Genomic DNA, 22,599 nt, shown 5'->3' on the forward strand with positions numbered 1-22,599 from the left:
AATTGGCAGGCTGGGTGCATCCACGTTTCTCAGTACCTTTGATTGAACATCATGGTATTGGCAAACTGCACTCACCCCAGGAGCCAAACAGAAAACTGTATTCTCGACCCCAGATGGGCACTTCCAGTTTACTGTGATGCCCCTTCCACCTTCCTAAGGTTGGTGAGCAAAGTACTTCCTGGGTTGAAGGTTTTTAGTGTAGTATATCTATGATATTGCAGTCTATAACACTACCTGGCAGAATCATCTGATCTACCCGGGAGAAGTCCTTGAGGCCCTGCAGGAGGCAGACCTCACTATCAAGGCCAGTAAGTGCCACATAGGGCAGGACATAGCTGTATAGTTGGGCCACCTTGTAGGTGGAGGGCAAGTGCAATCCTTACAGCCCAAGATCAAGGCAATTCTGGACTGGAAGGCTCCAATAACCAGAACCAAGTCAGGGCATTCCTTGGTATGTCTGGGTACTACAGGAGGTCTGTGAAGGGGCATGGCGCTATTGTGGCAGCCCTCACAGAACTCACTTCCAAGAAGCAACCGAAGAAGGTAAACTGGACAGTTAGTTGTCAAAAGGCTGATGCAAATGAAAGGGGAAAATCCTTAACTGTTGAGGCGGTCCATCTCCCTACTGGTATGGGCTTTACAGTGGAACACAGACCACAGACTGGCCATGCCACTGCAGATGGCCTTTGCCAGTTTTTACACTAAGAAAATGAAGACTCTCTTGGGAAAGGTTAGTCTCATTCCCTTTCGTATGGGGAGGGCTGTGTAGGAAACTGCCCTTTTTGACATGCTCACCCCCCACTTTTTTGCCGCTGGTACACAAGTTTTTCGTCTGAGGTGCACTGGGTCCCTGACAAACAGGTCCACTGTGCCAGTGCTCTTTCCCGAAAACAGGTAATGATGTGTACAAGTGGTACACTCTTCTATCTGTGCAAGTCCATAATAACGGATACCCTTGGTACCTAGGGCATGGGTAGAGGAGACGGTCCCTAGGGGCTGCAGCATATATTGTACTCCCCCTTAAAAAAGATGCACGCAGCTGCCATTGCAGTCTGCGTGTCCTGGTGCACGCCAGGTAGTAAACACGACATGGCACACCCATTGTGTACCATGTCACCATCACTGCATCTAAGTATTTGTAAATCACCCTTACAAGAGGCCTTAGAGCCATAAGGCAGGGTGCATTATATTTGATGTGTGGTCCTATCTGCACAAGCAGATATGACCCTGTGATGCTCAGCCCTATTGCTGAACATTTCAGATGAGCAAGGAAGCCATCTTAAGGTACATGCTGGCCACTCGACATCCTGAGTGACCCAGTCACATAATGACTTCATCTTAATAAATCCAGGCTCACACAAGCCTAAGATTTATTATGACATGCATCTAGAGGCCATCTTAGAGGCACCCCCTGAACCACACTAGTCTCAGAGTGAGTTGCCTGACTGGTCTCGACAAGCCTTCCGCCACAGACAGGTTTCTGACCCTCTGGAGGTGAGAGCCTGCGCTTTCAGAGGTCAGAAACAAAGCCTGCTCTGGAGAGGGGTGTTGTCACCCTCTCAAGCAGGATGGCTAGCAGATATGCATACCTACCGCCTTTGGTATACAAACCTTGGTTTCCCCAGACCTGGGTGTAGCCCCCCCTTGCCCTGAAGCCCATTTGGCACCAAGACTGGTGGGAATATTAGTCAGAAGGCGTGGACCATCTCTGGGCTAACCACACCCCTAAGGTGGGCTACCCGAGGTGGACACTCGAGGAAGGGTTCTACCATCATGTTTTTGGTTGCCTTCTGGTATAGGAAAATGCCCACTCTCCACAGGGTGTAGGCACCCCAAGAGTAAGTAGCCCAATGGCTACTACCCTACACACCCCTTAATTGAGTATTTAGATGGCTCCTGACACTAGACGACAGATTCTCTGGACCCAAGCAGAAGGACACTGAAGAGCAGCAAAAAGCAAGACCAGAGGAGAAGCTACTGACTTTGCCCGACCCTGCCAGCCTACCTGCAGTCCTCGAACGCTGTGTGGTCAACTCATCCGGCAGCTGCTCTGCCTCCAGAAGCCTGGGTGGACTGCTAGCACTTCAAGAAGCACCAGAATCTCCTGTGGAGTAGCAGAGATACTTCCCTCTCACTCTGCCAGTACCTTAGCCCGAGTCGAAGTGGTCCAACTGTGCCAGCATGGTTCCCCTCCAGGACACAAGCCCACCTTGAGTGTCTCAACTGTGGACACCCCGAAGCCGCCTGCAGCCTCTTTGTGCAGGCCCCCCTCAACCACGACCGTCTCTGGTGACAAAAACCGATGCGTCAGGACATCTGTGCACCCGGCAGCCCTGAACCAAGGATAAGAGGACCAAAGGTGTCCCTACGTCCTTGAGCTTTGCAAGACATGAGCCTCCCTGGTGGTTCACTCAGACTGACCCCCAGTACTCACCTGCAGCTTCTTTTACCCAGGACCGTTCTCTATTGAAATCAACGGGCACCCCTCGCTGTAAAGCACCTTTGCACCCAGACCCCGCAGAACTCCCGTAGGAGACCTATTGGTGGTGCCTTGGACAGTGCCCTTACTTATCTTAACTACTCACATATCGTCAACAGATCCGAAGTAGCGAGAGGCGAGAAACTTGTTGACCGTGACATTTGTAGTGTAGGCAATTTTTCACAAACTGGTCTTTTTTCCTTTTCTCATACCCTTTGAGTTGAGGGAACATTTTCTCACCTTTACTTTAAGGAAACCAGATCTTTATATCTTGTATATTCCTTCTTAGTTTTTAACCTTGACATAGGTCCCTTTTTCTTCATAGTAAAGTTTACCAGTTTGGCACCTATAGTCAATTTTAGGTTCACTTGTTCCAGTCCTCCACATACCTCATTTGTTTCCAGGACTTGCGAATAAAAGATCACTGGTAAAGAGCCCTCTTGCGGGGCCCGTCAGTGATTGCCTAATTGGTAGTGTGGTGTCTTACACAGTGCCCTTACTTATCTTAGCTACTCACATATCGTTAACAGATCCGAAGTAGCGAGAGGCGAGAAACATGTTGACCGTGACTTTTGTAGTGTAGGCAATTTTTCACAAACTGGTCTTTTTTCCTTTTCTCATACCCTTTGAGTTGAGGGAACATTTTCTCACCTTTACTTTAAGGAAACCAGATCTTTATATCTTGTATATTCCTTCTTGGTTTTTAACCTTGACATAGGTCCCTTTTTCTTCATAGTAAAGTTTACCAGTTTGGCACCTATAGTCAATTTTAAGTTCACTTGTTCCAGTCCTCCTCATACCTCATTTGTTTCCAGGACTTGCGAATAAAAGATCACTGGTAAAGAGCCCTCTTGCGGGGCCCGTCAGTGATTGCCTAATTGGTAGTGTGAACAGTGTACTTAGGTATTGATGCTCTATATTGTAGTGGGAGGGTGTAAATAGGACTGCATTAAAATTCCCTTTTGTTTATCGCTCCACTGCATAGATAGCCAGCTTCCTACAGCAACCCATCAGGCTACCCTACCAACAGACATCAAATATACTCCTATGTTAGACACAGAGAGCTGTACATAGCAGTTCTACAATTAACACATCTCACAGAACACAGTGTTACAGCACAGATGAAAGGGACAGTTTTATAGTACAGATTTTTCAGCATATCCATGTGATGTTCTGATTATGTTAATGCCCAGGGGTGCCATATGAGGTAACAGGTTGTTATGTGGATAAGGAAGGACAGGGAGTGTGCATCTATAGTTGCTTAGACGGCAAAGAGCTGCATCAATTTGACTTTCAATATGTTCTGAATGGCTATCCCATGATTTGTCAAGACAATGCAAGTCATGTCATGAAAGGCAGTGGCCATTTTGAAGTATAGAAAATATTAGTTGTTTGTACATTGTAGGAGGCCATAGAATTGTGTACTGTGATGTTATGACGCGACGCCATAGCCAACTTGAAAGTATAGAAAACAAGGTTTTGTTTTCTATACCATGTAGCATGACCAATCAACTCTATTAGCCTAGCCAATTCCAATAGTCTGCAGCACTGGCAAATTCAACAGTAGCACAGTAAGTACCTCGTAGTCTAGAAATTACCCAACAGAACAGTTCCTCACTACGTTACCTTTATGAAATAAAAATGAAGTCCACATAGAAGCTTTACAATTATATTGTTTTCTCACAAAACTGAAATAACACCATACGTAAAATCAATTAATTTAACCTACGTGCACAATTAGAATCCTCCCAAATCTGATTAAAGGACTCATTAAGACGTGAGACTATCTGCATCCGATCACACTGCAGAAGGTTCCTTGCACACCGGGAAATCTCAGTTGTATTCTACAAATCAGAAAAGAAGAAGTATGTAAGAAGCATTGTGCAATACATGCTTTCAGAAGTTTCCATTTTGCTCAGAAAGGAAAAAAAAATGTTACTTCACCAAATCAGACTGATGACTGGCTCTGTCACTGACAAACCTATCTCATGGCTAAGACAGTCAGAGTCTTCAGCTTCAATAAGTTTATTAGAATGATACAATTAATTACCTTTATAGCGTATGAAATGAAACTGGCAGGCCCTGTTCAGGGGAGCAGGAAGTTGGACACAAGGCAGACATGGGTTACTGGGCCCCAACTATGGTGGATGTGGTAGTTGGCCATTGGTGTTCCTGGTTCAATCCTGCTATGGCTCTGCACACTAGGCGAGGTACATCCCTTTCTGCACTGGACTCTCAGGGCAGCGATGGTGAGCAATCATAGGCTTCTCAGGAAGGTAGGGTGGTAGGTGAGAGTTCAGAACCCAACAGTCATCAAACAGGCTCAAAAATGTAATGTCCAGCCCAGTGTTTTTCTTTTATATAAACAGTGTACTTTAGTCACACAGCTGAACTAAATACTACATAATTCAATAGAAACAACATGCAGGGTTGCACGCCAGGGTGCTTTAAACAGTGAGGCGATACACCTCCTTCTTCTAGGTACCACACCCCCTCCTCCAGTTATTGTCGAGATCCTGTACAGCCTCCAACACACTATGGATTTAGGAAGGATTAAGAGTAGGTGTAGCTTGGTCAAATACTTCCACAGGTCAAATGTGCAAATGGCTTCAATGCCTTTTTACCCTTCAGCAAAACAGTATTAAGGTTAGCGACAATCTCATCTGTGCACGTTTAGTCTCTTGTCCCGAGCGTAGTTAAACTCTGTGTTTTACTTGCTGGTTATTGTAGCAATTTGAGCTGTGGAGCGGATGTAAACCAGGCATCAGACTTCATGGCAGCATCCATTCTTCTGTGAGGGTCACACTAGCAGCTTTGCCTGGAATGGAGGTTGCTGGAGTGATCGATGAGGCAGTCTGTGCAGCACTTGTTTTCAGTGGCAGCCCCTCCAGGTTGGCAGTAGACAGGTGTTCTGGATTGGCAGTTGTGACCTCATGGTGGTATCTTTCTGGCAGTTGCAGCCTCTGAGCAAACTATGGCCTCCCACTTTGGCAGTCGCACAGTTTTCACTCACAGGATCAGCAGTACCAGTCCCTTAAGCCTATGGCAAACTGCTAGGTGATATGTGATAGTTGTCCTGGTAGTCTTATGACGCTTCATGATGCTTCATGGGAAACTGCACAAGGCAACCAAGGGGATCCCTTCAAAACACAGGAGTCTCCTAGCCTCGACCTGTGGGAAAGTCAACTTTCTCTGGTACTCATCATACCTTGATCTCACAAGGCTTCTCCTAAACAGTCTTTCCTCCTCCAGGGTCAGGTACATTACTTGCCTCTCTCAGCAGGCAGGCTTCTACGCACTTAAGCAGACCCTTAGTGCCCCCAGAACCAAGAGCAGACTACAGGTGATGTGACTTCACCTCCAGAAGAGAGACTGTCAGGAAGACAACAGCCCTTGTTGCATTGCAGCTCTTGAAGTACTCTGTAGAGCACCCCTCTACCATGGTCAAAAAGAACTTGGGACTGGAACAAAGTGGGTGCTTTGGATCCCACCTGCGAATACATCCCAACTGAAGAATAACAAGGATAACTTTTAATCTGCCTTCTGTTATACTGTCTTTTCCTTGAATTGTATTAATTGTCATACAGCTACTGTGCCTTCAGTGACATGTTACACCTTTATCTTATTTCTCTTTCTTCATTATACCCTCTCACTCTACAACTATGCTGTCTTGCCTAACCCTCTCAATCCTCACCTTATTGTGATTAGAAACTAGATTTGTCTGGTATAAGCTGCATATAATAAATGAATACAAATACATTTTCCAGAAAGGGGATGTGGATCTACTGTCTAAGACTTCAGAACCAGTTTCAAATGTAATTTCCAGACTGCTCTCAAGGCGCAACCTCTTTGCAAAGTGATGGATCTACCACAGGTAGCAACGGGGCTGGCACCATGCAGGAGTATCCAAAACAAGGGCACAACAGAGAGTGAGGTCTCCACACCTGGCTGTCACCAGAGTTCCTGAAGAGTACTCAAAGCAGACAAAAGGGCATATCCTGTCTAATAATTTTCTCACCTAGAAAAACACAACAGAAACTGCAGTCCGACCCTGAAACCCCTACCATCTACCAAATGGTAGTACTAAAAAATAACTAATCAGCAGCCCTCTACTAATTAGGTATTCACTGAATTTCCAGGGTAACCTGATCTCCATCCTCCCCCACTTCAGTGTCTGGGTCTCTACCCTCCAGCTACAGGAATACAGGCAATACACTTCCATTGTCTGGTAGCTATGCTAAAGCAGGGGGCAATCAAACTGGATCACGCTTGTCCAGTACCTAAGCTCCTACAACACACAGAGTCCTATTACCACACGTGCTACACACTCAATGCACATACACGCACTCGATATTCACACAGGATGCTAGTGCAAGGTTCCGAGTACACTTAACATTAGAACTTTCCTCGAGAGGAAAGAGAAGATCTGCTTAACACAGAGCAAAAAGGTCTCATCAGAAAACAGACTCAAAGAACACGCTATGCTGTAACCACCGCTTCATGTCATCCATGCATTTATACTAAAGGCAATCATCACTAAGGAAGATTTGGTGTTTTTAAAAGTGTCTTTGTAGAGAAGGAATTCCGCTGTCAATTACCATTGATTAGTGTACAATTCACAACTAGTGATATGCAGGAATTTCTGTAATATGGTGGCATTATTCACTAAGGCATGCCATGTTATTGCACTACTAATAACTGGTTGATAGAAAGGATTACTAGAATTCTGGTGAGGGCATTCAAATGGCTGTTGCAAGAGAAATTTCTGCTGTGGTATTTGTGCAAAAAAAATTGGGTTTATCAAACGTTACCTCATGCCATGGGACGATTTTCCAATTTGTATTAGTGAGAAATTGTTTGCCATAGTCAGTTACATCAATGTTGGCTGGCCCATGCAAATTTTCTGCAATATACTTCTAAAATATTTCATGTCGCAAAGAAGAATATATTGGACACACAAAACAAATCAAAATAGGGCATGGGTGGAAAAATTCTGCCTAAGAAATTGCCTCGGTTAAAGAGGATTTTATTAAGATAAAGCAATCCAGACATTCGCAAAGTAATTTATGTATGCAAACCTCCAGTCAAATTTTATAATGGTAAATGGTGGAATATTAACAGGGTGGTCACTACGGATTCAGAAAATGTGGATCCAAGAGCTGCCATCAGCGCTTCAAAAAATATGGATTTGGGAATGGTCAACGGGATACACGAGGCAAAAATCTAATTCCTTCTCATATGGAACATGATGTGACAAAGGAAGTTGTTTCAAACTAAGTTGCTGCTAACAGAAATCACTTTACTTTATCAGGCAAAGCACGTTTCTGCCCTTCTGAATCGCAGTGTGCATAAAACTATGCACCCCAAACATCTTCAAGACTACGATTCGTGTTTAAAGCTTTTATTGCACAATTGCTTTAATGTTGATTTGCAGGGGGAGGGGGCTGTGTAGTAATCTGTATGTTTTTATAAGAAGATTATTGTACTGTCATTTCATGAAGGCGAAGTGTATGAAGCAATATGTTTTTATTCATTGTATTCGGTTTCCACAGCTTGTGTCCTCGTATGACTTGGGTCCTGTTCGTTTACTTTCTTCCGGCTCCATTTCCCCGTGTTGTATTGTGCCCCGTGCTTTGGTCATCTTTTTTTTTGTCTTGTGAGATCCCGTGCTGTTTCCTTCTTGCCATACTCGCCTTGTGCCGTGTTTACTTTACACTGCCAAGTAGTCCAGTTTTGTCAGAAGTTTGCTGAGAGCCCCAGCTGTAAGCCATGCCTCAGGGGCTTTGTGTTAATAAAATAATTTGAAGCTGTATTTGCTAGAGCTAATACTTCTACAACACCCTAAGCAATGAACTATACTAGCTTCACAGAAGTCCCTTTTGTTTGCTCTAGGTTTTCTGTGAAATTTGAATATTTGCTTCTCTCTTTATTTTCCACTAAGTGTACTTTTTATTGCGCTCCTTGTCCATCACACATGTACCAAACAATATAATTTTGAGATCGCAGTGTAAAGGATCTGACGTTTCTAAATGGTGCCTGTAGAACTTCTCAATACAACAAATGCCTTGTAGCCGAGTCCAGACACTGTACAGCAATGCCAGTGGCTAAAACTCTCTCCATCAACCAAGCATAACTTTGGCCTGCCCAATGCATCAAATGTAAAATCTCTGCTGAGGATCAAATCATGTTAGATGGAGAATGAGGGCATTTAGGTGAGGTGCTTCTGGCCCTTGGCAGCTGAAGAGCTTATACCTGCTTCTGGTACCTGTCCAGTAGTAGTGCTTGAGGCAGTACTTGCTGGGTGCAAGTCAGCTCTAGATGTTATTCAATTTCACATCTCATTCGTTCACTCAGGTTGCATCACCTGTGTCAGCAAAGACTCCTAAGAGAGTCAAAAGCAAAAAGGACAACAAGGAGCCACTTCATATTTAACTACAGGATTATTTTCTCTTGCGAGAGACTCATATGAAAAAAGGTTTCCCGTAATCTTCAGGAAACTCAGGCTGTGCCCACACAACACCAACAAGTTGTTCTCAAAAGATCTATTTGATCACCTATAAAAAATTATGCAGGGCATGTGAGCATGGTGGACGCAGTCTGGTAAACACAGTAACTGGATTGCCTGCAGAAGGCACTAGAAAGAGTTTTACAACACTGACCGCACAGACTAGAAAGACTACTTCATCATCTTATTAAGGGTGCCAATAATGACACCAGAGAGGTACAGGGTTTTCCAGAAGCTGATGAAACCCCGGGTTCAAGGGATGGAATTTCAGCATAAAAAGATCTCACTGAAAAGCTCCATGTTTTCACCTTCAACAAAATCTCAGAAATCCATGCCCGAGTCGACATTTCTAATGACTCGTCCATTATTCAAATGGCCATAACACATTCAAATCTTTCAAAATCCTCAGTTCAACTTCCTGCATGTCGGTATTCCTTCTTTCGAAAGTTTAAATATTCACTTTTTCCACAGTACCATTACCTTGATAAATATAAAGAGGTACCCTAAGATGACCAATACACCAACTATTAAGGTAAGTTTCCTTCTTATCTGATATCAATTGAACTCCATTATTGATTGGAGTCTCTGTAGGAAATCCCTCTAAATCAATAATTTTCCTTTAAAATGCTATATCAACATCTGAAATAACAGACTCAACAAAATAATACTATACCTGTTTTAGAAAATATTCAACCAAGACTGAATATCGAGGCAATGCACACAATGAACCTGCGATATTTAAAGCTATGTTACCCAAGCTTGATCTGTACATTAAATAGGCAATAGGGAAGAGTCATGCATCTTCCAATGTTTATTGGATAACAAACAAATAAACACTCCACACACATTTATTTCACCACCAACCCAACTTACCTGCCAATTGCAGGCACCAAAACGACTCCATCAATCTTTTCTTTTTTGTAGTCATGCAGTCCTGATTGTGCAAAATCAATTAACCTATTGGGTAACCCTTCTGGTGGATCAAACCAGTAGTAAAGTCCACTATTCCATACTCAACCCTGCAGCAACTTCCTCAAAACTGTACAGATGTCCTTGTAGGTGATGTACACTGTGCCAGCCCATGAGTACGTATTCAAAAACCTTCTTACGTGTCATGTCACAATCAGGAAAGTTCTTCCACTCAACTTCACTTACTGCTCCATGACAGCAAGAAACAATATCCACATAGCCACCACAAGTTTTTCACATTTTTTATCCAATCCTTGATCAGGACACTTAACAGGTGAACAGGACTATCAATATGTACATTTTTGCGACCTGAAGTATGTTGCATTTGAAAACTATATTCAGGCCACCTAGAAATAAATATGATAAGTCTAGATGAAGATGTTTCAGTACTCTTTTACCCAAGAAATACACTAGAGGTTTGTGGTCGGTACTATGAGTGGAATGCATACCATACACATACGTCTCAAACTTTTGAATTCCCCCATGCTCAATAGTACTGCATCTACGTTCAGTGCCTGTGTGTGTGCATGTGCAAGAAGGAAAAGCAATTGACACAGATCAGCACCCAGGCCAACTGAACTTACATCAACGGTAATGATGCATTCATACCCCGACCTACAGAATTTTAATACTGACACATTGGCCAACAATTCTTTGATTTGATCAAAATAAATTGTGCCTTCTCAGTCCATATAAACTTTTCTCTTTTTTTTTTTTTTTAAACAAGCTCCTGAACAGTTTCATGAGGGTTGGTATACTCCCTCAAAGTACCTAGAATAGTAGTGACACTGACCAATATAATTAATTGATCTTTACTTAAAAGAGGAGGAGCTTCTTTTACCGCTTAGACAAGATTTTGCGGTTTAATGCCTTCGGGTGTTAATCTGTGATCAGGATGTTCCACTGGATCCAAAATAAAATTACATGTCATAACTGACGGTCATGGTACGCTCCTTTAAAATGAATAAAACTTTATCAAAACTCAAATTATGTTCTTATACATATTTTGCATAGAGCAAAGTTTCATTGTGAAAGACATGTCTTCCTTAGAGATACAAATAGTAATTTATACTTTCTGTGGTAGATTGCTTGCTTGAATAAAAATGAAACCTAGCAATCTGTAAAGTGTTTTTCAAGACTACTAATGACCTTTGTATGTTCATTCTGCTGTTCAAAACATTGTCTGATAGATACTTGTATCAGTAAATGCTCAAAAATCTTTTGGGCCAGAGAGCCAAGACAATTAAATAAAAGGACCAATTTCCTTGTTGGTAAATAACCAGAAGCCTCTATGGCTACCAAGTAATTTTTAAACACACATAAACATTGTCTCCACTTTTGAGTGGGAATCCCAGCATTTTGCAAAAACATTAAGGGAGGTTGCTGAGCATGACCCCCCACCACCCATGTTTGCAGACAAAATTGCAGTGAAAATATTTACGTTTAACAGGACTCACTCTTGTTCCTTTGTCTTTGTAGTTGTATTGGCAGCACTAGTTCATCTTTCGGTTCATTGAAACTGCAGGTAAATAATAATACAGTGGTGTGCTGAACCGTCAGCTGAAATTGCTGGGATAGAATAACGCAAGAGTGTTCTGATGAATTACCCAACTTCTCTTTAAAAAGTTGCCATTTGACAACCTATTTGAGCATTGAAGCACTATCTTTATTTCCAAAATAATTAATCGCAGCAAATATGGAGCGTGGGGGTCCCTGAAGTTGGTAAAAATATGTAAATCTTACATTGCTCAGAAATTAAAAACGTTGCGTTATATATGTTCTGGTAAAAGGTGCATTTGTGTTCAATCTAGCTTATCACAAAATGGCCATACAAACGCTCACGATGCATTACTAGCGTGGCATGAGTTGTGGCGTAATGACTGTAGGATAACTATACCCGACTTCCTCATTACAATGGTGACAATACTGAGAACGGTCCTACGCTACGCTTTCAGAGACTCTAGGCAATCTTGTACCTAATATTCACCAAATGCGGGTGTAAATTATGCACCACCACATCTGCACCAAGGGTGATCAGAGTGACACTGAGCGGCAACACCCAACTGCTCCCGAACGCTCAAAGTGGCAGGCTCAAGATGATTTTGATTTTCCAAATAAATAGCCACCAGAAAAGTCAAGTTTACTTCTTTCCACTAAATGAATCTTCTTTAATTTCAGTTAGCAGTTGAGCCAGCCAATGAGTGGCTGCCGACATACAGGTCCAGACTCGAATCCGAACATTGGGTAGATGTCCATGGGCTCCCAATAAATGTCTCAAGATGCAGGTTGAAATAACATGTAAACAACATCAGAAAGATTAAAGTAACATAGAAAAAAGCGCACATCCTACAGGATACAACAACAGGCTTAAATCAGGGGTGTGCCATGTACCCCCCACAACAGAAACTCTATATGGCTGAATTTGGTGCTGCTTTATTGTCTCTGTTGGAGGCTGGCCATCTATGTAGCGCACAAAATCGAGTACACTATGCAGAGGGTTCAGGCAACCACACGTTGGTTTCCAGTGGTAAAAATTGGACCACCTAATGCTCCTATTTTAAAGGTAGCAGTTAGGCTAATCTAGGAGATGTGCTGAACATTTGCTGTACTCACAAATCCAGCCATGTACCACACATACTCAATGAATAACTCGAGATAAGAATTTATAAAAATACTTCAGACTTTTATATACATTTTAAGACCAAGATCTTTAGAATATGTTAAGTACTATTCAAGTTATGACTTTTTGAAATTTTAGCCAAGTTAGTCTTTCTGTGTGTAATTACGCACCATTGGAATCAAAGCACAGTCATCTTCAAAAATGCAGTAAAAATCACACAATGGAGTTACCAGTCTCTTCTCTTGAAGGGTGATCGCAGCAGTCGGTGGGCACACTGTGCCAGCTGGAGAGTATTGGGTGGCTCCCGGTATTGGCGGGAGCAGCATTGGAGAGGTTCTTGGCACAGGGCCACCGGGTGGAGCCACTTAGAGAAGGAGCTGGTTTGCAGGTTTAAGGATGGTGCCTTGGCATCCCCTTGGGCTGTTGAGGTCGCAAGGGGTTGGGGACCCGGGGCACAGAGCAGATCCGGTGATGCAAGGCCTAGGGCGGCCAGGTGCATGGCGAGTTGGAGGTCCAGGAGCTGTGTTCAATGGAGTCCTTTGGAGTGGGAGGTGAGTCACTTTGAGGGCTGCTTACAGGACAATAGGGGCACTCTTGTCTGAGGTCCAGGGTGTTCCTGAAGCCCCTCGATTGGGGCTTCCTCCTGATCCTTTTTCAGCTCTGGGGGAGTTGGTTTTCTGCTCGTCCGACGTCAGCTGATCAGTACCCAGGGTATTGGCGCAGCTGCTCGGCCACTAGTGGGCACAGTGCCACCAAACTTGGCACACATGTAGGTCACATCCGGGTGATCGTCAGTGTGTCGTCGGGTCAGGCTGTGACTTCCGGTCGCAGAGATATTGACCGGTCTGTGAAGTGACCCTCACTGGTTTGTTGGTCCTTTGCAGGTTTCTTGATTTTCTTGAGTGGTGTCTCCACTCAGGAGGGAGATCTGTAATGATTCTTGAAGCTTGGAGGTCCCCTGGGTTTCTTGGGGTCGGCCCAGTGTCCAGATCCTCCACAGCAGCGATTTTCGGGTCCTGGGTGCAGCAGGCAGGGTTTGGTGCATTTTCTTGCAGCAGGTTCTCAGTTCTCTTGCTGTGGTCTTCTTTGTCTTTTCAAATCGGTTTCAAATCTAATTTTTTGGTCTACGGGAGCCCATTAAATACTGAATTTAGTGGGTGTTTTAAGGGGAACCTGGTAGCGTCCAATGGGACACTTACCCTTGGGTGGCTACACTCATTACAGTGACCACTTCCTGTGGGAAGGGTCACGTCCCCAAACTGCACTGGCTATTTTCCTCCATTCCAAAATGGAGAAAAATGAAATGAAGAGTCCACTTCGCCAGCAAGCCCCTTAGGGGTGGTGCAGGCTGGCTAGCTGAGGCCACTCCTCCTACCCCTTGGGTGGTTTCCCGCCTTTGCTCCCTCAAGAGTGTGGGGTTTGCAAAGGGGGAGGCCATCTGATGCTAGCAGCAGGCCTGGGGGGTTGTGTTCCAAGGGCGGTAGCACTTTGAAGCTCACTGCCAGGGTAGTGCACATTCCTGAGGGAGGGGGAGTTAGTTCCTCCACCCACGAAGGGCTTTGTTTCACAAAACCAGAGAGACTGGGCTCTCCCTCAGGGTTTGTGTATTGGCTGTCTGGATGTGGCAGGCTTGCTGGAAGCAGTCAGCAACCATGCCAGGGTAGTTGATTTTTGTAGGGGGCACACCCAAGGTGACCCCTAGGTAGATTTTATAATAAATCCAGTACTGGTACCACTTTGGATGTATTATTCTGAGTTGTTTGATACCAAACAACCCAGGGTTCAGAGTAGCCATTGTGTAGCTGGAAACTCGTATTGACCAATGTCCAGCACATATTAAAATGGCTGCTTTGTTCACTCACTATGTCTTTGGTTTGCCAAGGACACAGTGGAGGCACATTGCTCATGCAGCTATGCCCTCACACATACTATGGTGCGCCCTGCCTTAGGGCTGGAAGGCCTGCCAGAAGGGTGACTTACCCATAATATATGCAGTGTAGGGTGGACAGGGCACACAGAGAGTGTGCCATGTCGAGTTTGTATTTTAGGTTTGCACCAGGACACTCAGCCTGCTATGGCAGTACTGGATGCATCTGGATGCATAGACCTTGAGGGTGGCACAACAAGTGCAGCTGCCCTTAGGCGCTTACCCATAGTACCCTATGCCCTGGGTACCTAAGTACCTTTTACTAGGGACTTGTAGTGGTAGCTAAAAGTGTAGCCAAATACTTTTATCGTGTTTTAGTGAAAGAACACTGGCACTGGGAACCTGGTTAGGAGGATCCCAGTCCACTCAAGTCCAATTTGCATTCAGAAACCAGGCAAAAAGTGTGTGGGGGGGGACTGCAACAAGGAGCCAGTCTCTCAAAGCCTCATCATTCCGATCCTCTGAAACTAGGAGGTGTGCCGACAGGGACCCTACATTACGTCGATGGCAATGTTCTTCTGCATTGACAGAATCAAAGTAGGTCTTCAACATCAGTTACCTGAGATTTTCTCTTTTTGTGACAATAATAAGCTATGTGAATTAACACAGGCTCAAAGAGATGTGCTTCTTAATGTCTTTTTTGTGGTTCCAGCAGTCCTGAAAGGTCTCCTGCACCTGTCAAGAGCACCTGAGCTCCCCCGGAACACAGCAAGCTCACACTAAACATGCGGACATATAATCATTCCACAACTCTGTCTGGAGCTATGTGGGATTGCCACCTGCCATGACCTCGTGGATTAACATAGCTTCCTCCTTTATAATGGTACCAACAATAATTATGAACCAGGAAAATGTACAAATTATGACATAACATAATCCCAAAATCCAAAATGGTAAATGTTTCACTCTGTCAACCTCAAATAGTGTTTCACAAGGTGCTTTAGACCCCAATCACACCGCTTTCAAACAAGCCCTGGCTCGATTTTCATCCCCTTGCCCTCTCAAGCCAAATCCCCTCTAATATTTAGGCAACATCATACATCATGAAACCACTACATTTCTTTTCAGCATCCACCTTTCCCACATGCCTGTTCATTTCACTTCCCTCTTCTTTCCTACAATACAAAGTCAATTGGCTTCGGTTCCACTTTTGCACATTTTGCAAATATGAGGTGCCACCCATGCACACTAACCACTACTAGTGGTTCAAAAAATGAACTCATTCATCTCCTCTTTTACCCAACTGGACTTTCACCAACTCACTAGCTTGTATTTACCTACCCTACCACTGTTTTCTACTCTGTCTCTCCAAAATGATTCTCTATTACCCACTCACTGTGGCACCGGCTTTTCAAAGTCTCCCTACCTCTCTTCCCGTCAAACAGTGCCACTCGAGTAACACCACTTTGTGCACTGCAGTACATAGACATAATTTCATCCACCTCATTTCACATATTCATTTGAGCTGTAATAGCCATCTGGATCATGCCCTTGACCAAACGGTTGGCATGTTCCACCACACTATTGCTTTGCGTGTTGAATTAAATGTCTAATATGCATTATGTCATGAGTACTCAAGAATATCTTCATATCAATAACATTGAAGGTACGTTGTGTGGCATTATTCAAGGCTACATGCCCCGGGTATCCCTTTCTCGGATTGACTCAGTATTCATATTCCTCACACTTCCAATTCCAACCAGCCACTACAACCACTACAAACCGCTCAAGCTCACGTAAGTAATCCACTGGTTCAATGACATTCACACAAAATTCTACCATGCTGCCTCCGAAAAATTAATCTCCTTACTTGCTCATTCTCCTACTTTCAATGTCATCTTACATTCGCGGCACAAGCTACACCTCTCCAGTCAGTCATTCATATCCCCATCTAATCCTGGACACCAAAATATTTTCTTCAAGTGTCTTTTTGTCAGGGTCTACCACAAATGTCTTTGGTGGCCAACACTATCAATTCTCTCCTAACACCCTCCTGGGAGCAAACCTTTTTCCACTCCTAGCCAACTGTCATGTTTCGTTCATGCTCACCTCATCCCCCAGATTTCTCAAACTACGCAATCTAGGAACCAGGTCACCGTCTATTTTCCATAAAGCCTTCATACACCCCATCACCTCTTGCAACTTGTCCACATTCTTATGAACAGCTTTCTCCCATTTTTCACATGTTACAAACCCTCTTTCTGCTTTCAATGCATCCTCCACACTTGCTAATATGCATTAAGTTAAATCACATTTAACTGAATTCACATTCACATTTTCCCAACTCAAAGTCATTCTCGAGAAGAAACCTGCATTTTTTCATTCTACATATTCTACAATGTATAATGTTCGTGTGAGGCCTGAGAGCCTCTCTACACAACAAGCACAAAATTTGCATCATCTGTAAAAACCGAGACCTGAATCAAGAATTGAACTGTGTTGGGAAAAAAACATACTAGTCCACATTTTACACTTGGCTATAACTGAATTAACTATCATTATAACGGTTTCCCCGATTTAGACTGTGCATCCACTGGGAAGCATGGAAACGTTAAGCGAGGAGGTACGTATTCCGACTAATGACTGTGTCATACATATTAGTAAAGGTATTTACCATAACAGCTTAGTGTAACCAGTCATACTTTTCTTAAAAGAATAGAATTCCTGGACACTACATTTATTATGAATGATCGGTGTGCTATCTGCACTACACGTTCTCAGCTGAGGGAGACAGGTATCAATCACCCAGTGTCTGCAACCTCTAGGTTTCCGAATGGGACAATAAGTCTTATTGTCTATTTTGTTCACATCCAGTCAGTGTGACAGAAATATTTCCCATGGGTGTGGAAAATGTGAGAGAGCATGTGATTGGCCAGATGCTAATGACAATCTAGTCTGGGACAAGCTTTGGAGCCACTGAACCCATCCCTAGGTGCTTATTTTATTCCTATTAATGAACAAAGTTGGGGAGTGTTAAAGTGTTGGCTGTGGTGCTGGAATCATTTATTTAATTGGGCGATCGAGGGTAAGCTGCTCGGCTTGAATAATATTGCAGTAAATGAATGGATACATAATGACTGGGCAGAAGACAGGAATTAGCTGCAACAGCGCCTTGATTCAGTCAGGCTCTGCCAATGCGCTACAAGGTTATAAAATTCAAACTCAGAGGTTCTCTACTATAGTTACAGTGACCTAACCAATCAACTCTTCCGTGTACTAAACTGATTATTTCAAAGTGACAGTATAGTGCAGCCTCAGGCCCCATCTCAGCACAGTAGATGACCCTCTGGGTCATGCATAAATACCAACATTTCAACACTGAAAACTGAGAGATTTTGAACAAAACAAAAAATAAAGAAAGTCGAGAAACACATTTTTTCCCATCAACTTATATTGAAGCAGAACAAATTTTAAGTGGAAGACAGCAAAAATAAAGCCAATTTGGCATTAAAAAAAAAAAAAAAAAAAAGAGAGTCTCTAGTCTTAATCGTGTCTCTTGGCCTGGATGGATATAAGCCCTGGTGCAAGGAAAGAAATAGCCTCCTGGCTGCTTTTTGAACTACAAGACATAGCAATAACCAGGGTTCAGTGGTCCCCACAGACCTTGGTGCCACCGTGCCTCTGCACCTTCTGCACTAGTGGAACCTACACTCCTGCATCTCCCTATTCCTGCTATCACATCCCTTTAAGATGTGTACCAAGCGAGAACGCTTCGTTCTAGGTCACAGTAAATTGATGAACACATTGTTATCTATGGGTCTCATTCTAAATGAGATAATTCATTGCTGTGATGCAGCAACGGTGAGTTACAGATTTCATAGCTCATTGTTGCTACTTCATAATGGAATCCCAGGCTGCTCTGGTGGCTGGGCTCTGTGAGATTGCAGGTCCTAGCTCCTTTTCCCCAGGTTCTCAGGCCCCTTGGGGGTAAAAAAAAGATTTTGATGAGGTGGTCTCACTCATATAATGTGGCATGCTCCATCGTTGGCCACCTCATTCCACCCTGGTAAGCTAGTACTAACAGGGTGTTGGGGGAGTTCTTGAGATATATTAGTTACCTGGACAATAATGGGATCCAGCTTCAGGTTAAAAGTACCTTAAGGTATATCAAAGGTATATCCTTTATTTATGATAAAATATTGTTTTTGAGGTTACATTTGACTTCTTGGTCGGGTGGGAGTGGGCTGCTCCTCTGGTCACATATTCGTCAAGGTAAGCAGCCCAGGTAAATACCTATATTTCCCTCCATTCCTGCCAGCCTCTCTCGAATCTAAATAGGGTAGAAATGTCTGTCTTTCCTAAATATAATTACAACAAATGCACTAACATAACCTTAACTAGGGATCAGTTGACAACTGTGAGGAATGCTGTTGACCAACTTACTGGTACTCTGAACAGGCAGATACATGTTGGCATCCCAAGGATGGTGGGGGCCATGGTACCCCTACACAACCAATACTTTATTTATCTTTTGATCATACCTAAGGTACCACGAAATAAAGGATATGCCTGTGGTGTACATTAAAGTATTTTAACCAAAAGCTAGTCCAGGTAACTTCCCCAGCGACCGTGGTTGAGTTCACCCTGGTAGTACTATCTTATCAGGGTGGAATGAGGTAGCCACTGATGAAGCATACCACCAATTCTTTTTTTTTTTTTTACCCAAAAGAGGCCTGAGAACCTGGGGATTAGGAGCTAGGAACTGAAAATTCCCATCCTGTAAATAGACTCACCACACCTTTTGTGCTTTTGATGTTGTACTGTAGGACGTAGTGAGGTGTTCAATCATCTCTTTTTCTCAAAGTGGTGGGATGGGCTCTGGGAGAGCCTGTAGGGGCAGCTCTGGAATGCAGGGAGCACAGATTCTGAAGGAGGGAAGGCACTAGAGGGGTGAGGATGGCTTACAGGAGGTCAGATATTTTGTTTTTATTTTGGAGAGGGAGGACAGGCCGTGTTATGTATGACTTCCCCATTGCTCCTCTGCATAACAGTTGAATGGAGGAACAGATGAGTCTGGGGGGGGCTCTACATAACAAAAAAATATGGATGTAAAAAGCAAATTACGGGGATGTTTTTCACTTTGGAGGTCTTAGTGACATCATAAACAATGCAAGCTTTGCTCTCGTTGCCTAACTCATGTCACTCAGAACCCTTCTGAGAAGAACATCCTGTAATTCATAGTTACACATCTGTATGTAAATCATGGTTTCCAGCGGAAGCCTCTATTTTCTAAATCTAAATCTGGTAACCCTATGATGTTACAATGTAGCAACAGTTTATAACGAAACTCGTTACCTGCTGCTACGGTGTATTACGGGCCTTCCAAGTTAGGCTGACAGAGCTTTCTCAGAGCCCATCAGTGCTGCTCTGCGCTGTCTGCTTTGGATAAAAAGCAGAAGGCACAGGAGTGGGAAGAACGGCAGGGAGGCGCTGGAGTTTGGATAAGGATAGCAGGCAAAGTATTTTTTTCACACTTGGGTCAGGGAGGAGAGGCCAATTTTATGTATGGCTCTCACATTACCCATCATTCTATATATTTTCTAGAACAAAGTTACTCTAGGTGAATAAACACAGACAACATTGTTGGGTGGACAGGCATTTAAAAAGGTGGCATATCATTACTGTAGGATGTCAGAGCGCCATTCTTCGAAGGGTGTAAATTCACAGCACCGTTTTATGTTTTGTTAAAGTATTGTAAGGAAATGCCTCCTTGGCATGGTTACCCCCTGCTAACCAGGCCCCAGCACCAGTGTTCTTTCCCTAAAACTGTACCTTTGTTTCCACAATTGGCACACCTGGCATCCAGGAAAGTCCCTTGTAACTGGTACCCCTGGTACCAAGGGCCCTGATGCCAGGGAAGGTCCCTAAGGGCTGCAGCATGTCTTATGCCATCCTGGGGACCCCTCACTCAGCACAGACACACTGCTTGCCAGCTTGTGTGTTCTGGTGGGGAGAAAATGACTAAGTCGACATGGCACTCCCCTCAGGGTGCAATGCCAACCTCACACTGCCTATGGCATAGATAAGTCACCCCTCTAGCAGGCCTTACAGCCCTAAGCAAGGGTGCACTATACCATAGGTGAGGGCATAGGTGCATGAGCACTATGACCCTACAGTGTCTAAGCAAAACCTTAGACATTGTAAGTGCAGGGTAGCCATAAGAGTATATGGTCTGGGAGTCTGTCATACACAAACTCCACAGCACCATAATGGCTACACTGAAAACTGGGAAGTTTGGTATCAAACTTCTCAGCACAATAAATGCACACTGATGCCAGTGTACATTTTATTGTGAAATACACCCCAGAGGGCATCTTAGAGATGCCCCCTGAAAACATGCACGACTTCCAGTGTGGGCTGACTAGTTTTACCAGCCTGCCACACACCAGACATGTTGCTGGCCACATGGGGAGAGTGCCTTTGTCACTCCGTGGCTAGTAACAAAGCCTGTACTGGGTGGAGGTGCTTCTCACCTCCCCCTGCAGGAACTGTAACACCTGGCGTGGAGCCTCAAAGGTTCACCCCCTTTGTTACAGCACCCCAGGGCACTCCAGCTAGTGGAGATGCCCGCCCCCTCCGGCCACGGCCCCACTTTTGGCGGCAAGGCCGGAGAAGATAATGAGAAAAACAAGGAGGAGTCACTGGCCAGTCAGGACAGCCCCTACGGTGTCCTGAGCTGAGGTGACTAACTTTTCCCCTCAGGGAGGAGACACAAAGAGGGTGTAGCCACCCTCAGGGCTAGTAGCCATTAGCCCCCAGGACCTGAAGGATCCGACCTCCAGTGCAGAAGCGACCCCCAGGTAGCCCTCTCCCTTGCCCAGGTGGTGGCTAACCCGAGGAGCCCCCCCCCTTGCCTGCCTGCTTCGCTGAAGAGACCCCTGGGTCTCCCATTGAACTCCATTGCAAACCTGACGCCTGTTTGCACTCTGCACCCGGCCGCCCCCGTGCCGCTGAGGGTGTACTTTTTGTGCTGACTTGTGTCGCCCCCGGTGCCCTACAGAACCCCCCTGGTCTGCCCTCCGAAGATGCGGGTACCAACCTGCTGGCAGACTGGAACCAGGGCACTCCCTTCTCCATTGAAGCCTATATGTTTTGGGCACCACTTTGACCTCTGCATCTGACCGGCCCTGAGCTGCTGGTGTGGTAACTTTGGGGTTGTCCTGAACCCCCAACGGTGGGCTACCTTGGGCCCAACTTTGAACCCTGTAGGTGGTTTACTTACCTGCAAAACTAACAAACACTTACCTCCCAAAGGAACTGTTGAAAATTGCACTGTCTAGTTTTAAAATAGCTTACTGCCATTTTTGTGAAAACTGCACGTGCTATTTTGCTGATTCAAAGTTCCCAAGTTACCTAAGTGAAATACCTTTCATTTGAAGTATTACTCGTAAATCTTGAACCTGTGGTTCTTAAAATAAACTAAGAAAATATATTTTTCTATATAAAAACCTATTGGCCTGGAATTGTCTTTGAGTGTGTGTTCCTCATTTATTGCCTGTGTGTGTACAACAAATGCTTAACACTACCCTCTGATAAGCCTACTGCTCGACCACACTACCACAAAATAGAGCATTAGAATTATCTCTTTTTGCCACTATCTTACCTCTAAGGGGAACCCTTGGACTCTGTGCATGCTAATTCTTACTTTGAAATAGTACATACAGAGCCAACGTCCTACAAGTATGGATTGGGCAGACAGGATCTGTCGAAGCAAGTGAGATATCGGAAAATAAATTTAGCGACGTTCATAAATTACTCTGTCCGTTCAGCTCTATCAGAATAACACCAGGGTCATCTTTGTTAGTCATGAGGACAGAACTGTTTTAACTTCTCCTTTTCCATTGCTGACAGTCGTCAGGTCAGGCTGGGCTGTATCCTGCACAATATGTTAGAATTTGTCCACGGCTTTCCTATTAGGCTGTTACATGTATGTTATAATCTTCCTATTCACAGGTAACCTTTAACTTCATATCAATGTGTAGCCTGCACAGGCTGTTCTGCTTTGTAGTCATGTAATAGCAGGCCCTGGTGTTTTTGTTTTAATTCGTGTTTCCTTTTAGATTTTAGTTTGCAGTGTCCTGCAGAATGTTACCAGATAT

The 22,599-nt window shown here is 44.2% G+C and overlaps 1 protein-coding gene across 1 annotated transcript in view; it reads right to left on the reverse strand.

Annotated features, from left to right (window-relative positions):
- The window catches only part of OSTM1 (osteoclastogenesis associated transmembrane protein 1), an 83,784-nt gene that overhangs the window by 50,184 nt on the left and 11,001 nt on the right, over window positions 1-22,599 (reverse strand). Inside the window, exon 2 of the mRNA XM_069235449.1 lies at window positions 4,209-4,323. Coding sequence (XP_069091550.1) covers window positions 4,209-4,323 — 115 coding nt within the window. The remainder of the gene's footprint in view (window positions 1-4,208; window positions 4,324-22,599) is intronic.

This window comes from Pleurodeles waltl, chromosome 5 (genome assembly GCF_031143425.1).
Source record: "Pleurodeles waltl isolate 20211129_DDA chromosome 5, aPleWal1.hap1.20221129, whole genome shotgun sequence".
Taxonomy (NCBI): Eukaryota; Metazoa; Chordata; class Amphibia; order Caudata; family Salamandridae; genus Pleurodeles; species Pleurodeles waltl.